Source organism: Volvox carteri, assembly GCF_000143455.1.
Source record: "Volvox carteri f. nagariensis unplaced genomic scaffold VOLCAscaffold_33, whole genome shotgun sequence".
Classification (NCBI taxonomy): Eukaryota; Viridiplantae; Chlorophyta; class Chlorophyceae; order Chlamydomonadales; family Volvocaceae; genus Volvox; species Volvox carteri.
The window spans coordinates 605367-606307 of NW_003307576.1; the positions used below are offsets into that span (position 1 = coordinate 605367).

Genomic DNA, 941 nt, shown 5'->3' on the forward strand with positions numbered 1-941 from the left:
TGTGTGTGTGCCTGTGTGTGTGTTTATAAATATGTGCTGTATCTGCCTGTGCCTGCGTGTGCGTATGTGTGTATAACTCTTATCGTAATAGTCCTACATATATTATATGTTTGGTATTTGTGGCCTTTTGCCTTCTCCTTCTCTTTGCACCCGCCCCCCACCCCGGGGCGTTACAGGACCCCGAAACAGGTGACGTCATCGTGACCGGCGGCTACTGCGGCCTGCGACTGTGCATCGGCGGCGCCAGCGGCTGCATCGAGGCGTACGGCATTAGCTGCAGCGGCGGCGACGGCGGTGAAGAGCTTCTGGCTGCACCTCTGGAGCCGTGCTTCTTCCGCGCCTGTACGGACAACGATCGGGGCGGCAGCGGCGGCAGTAGCCATGCGGCGCGCTGGGTGGCAGCGGGGCTTGACAGACTGGCGCCGTACGGTACGGCATGGCTCTCAATGCGCTTCACTAGTCTTATCTATCTATCTGTCTGCCTGTCTGCTTGTCTGTCTGTCTGTCTGTCTGTCTGAATTTCATGCAATGTATGTATGTATGTATGTATGTATGTATGTATGTATGTATGTATGTATGTATGTATGTCCGCATGTGTGTGTGACAAACACACGCTGAGAGGGGGACTTCGAAAGAGTGATCACTGTGCGGCATTACTGCGGCCTTAACAGAAAAGTTAAGTCGCAATCTTGAAGATAAGTGATGTGTGTGTGTGTGTGTGTGTGTGTGTGTGTGTGTGTGTGTGTGTGTGTGTGTGTGTGTGTGTGTGTGTGTGTGTGTGTGTGTGTGTAATGGTGATGGGTGCTCTGACGTGTGCATCGCCATGCGTGAATCGCCTTCTTGTTGTGCCAAGTAAATGTTGTGCGAATGTGGTGCCCGTGCCCCCACCCCCGTCCTTATGTATGTACGTAAGCATATATGTATATATGTATACATACACA

The 941-nt window shown here is 52.0% G+C and overlaps 1 protein-coding gene across 1 annotated transcript in view; it reads left to right on the top strand.

Annotated features, from left to right (window-relative positions):
• The window catches only part of VOLCADRAFT_118236 (uncharacterized protein), a gene marked incomplete at both ends in the record, with an annotated part of 16855 nt that overhangs the window by 7415 nt on the left and 8499 nt on the right, over positions 1-941 (top strand). Inside the window, one exon of the mRNA XM_002952902.1 lies at positions 177-395. Coding sequence (XP_002952948.1) covers positions 177-395 — 219 coding nt within the window. The remainder of the gene's footprint in view (positions 1-176; positions 396-941) is intronic.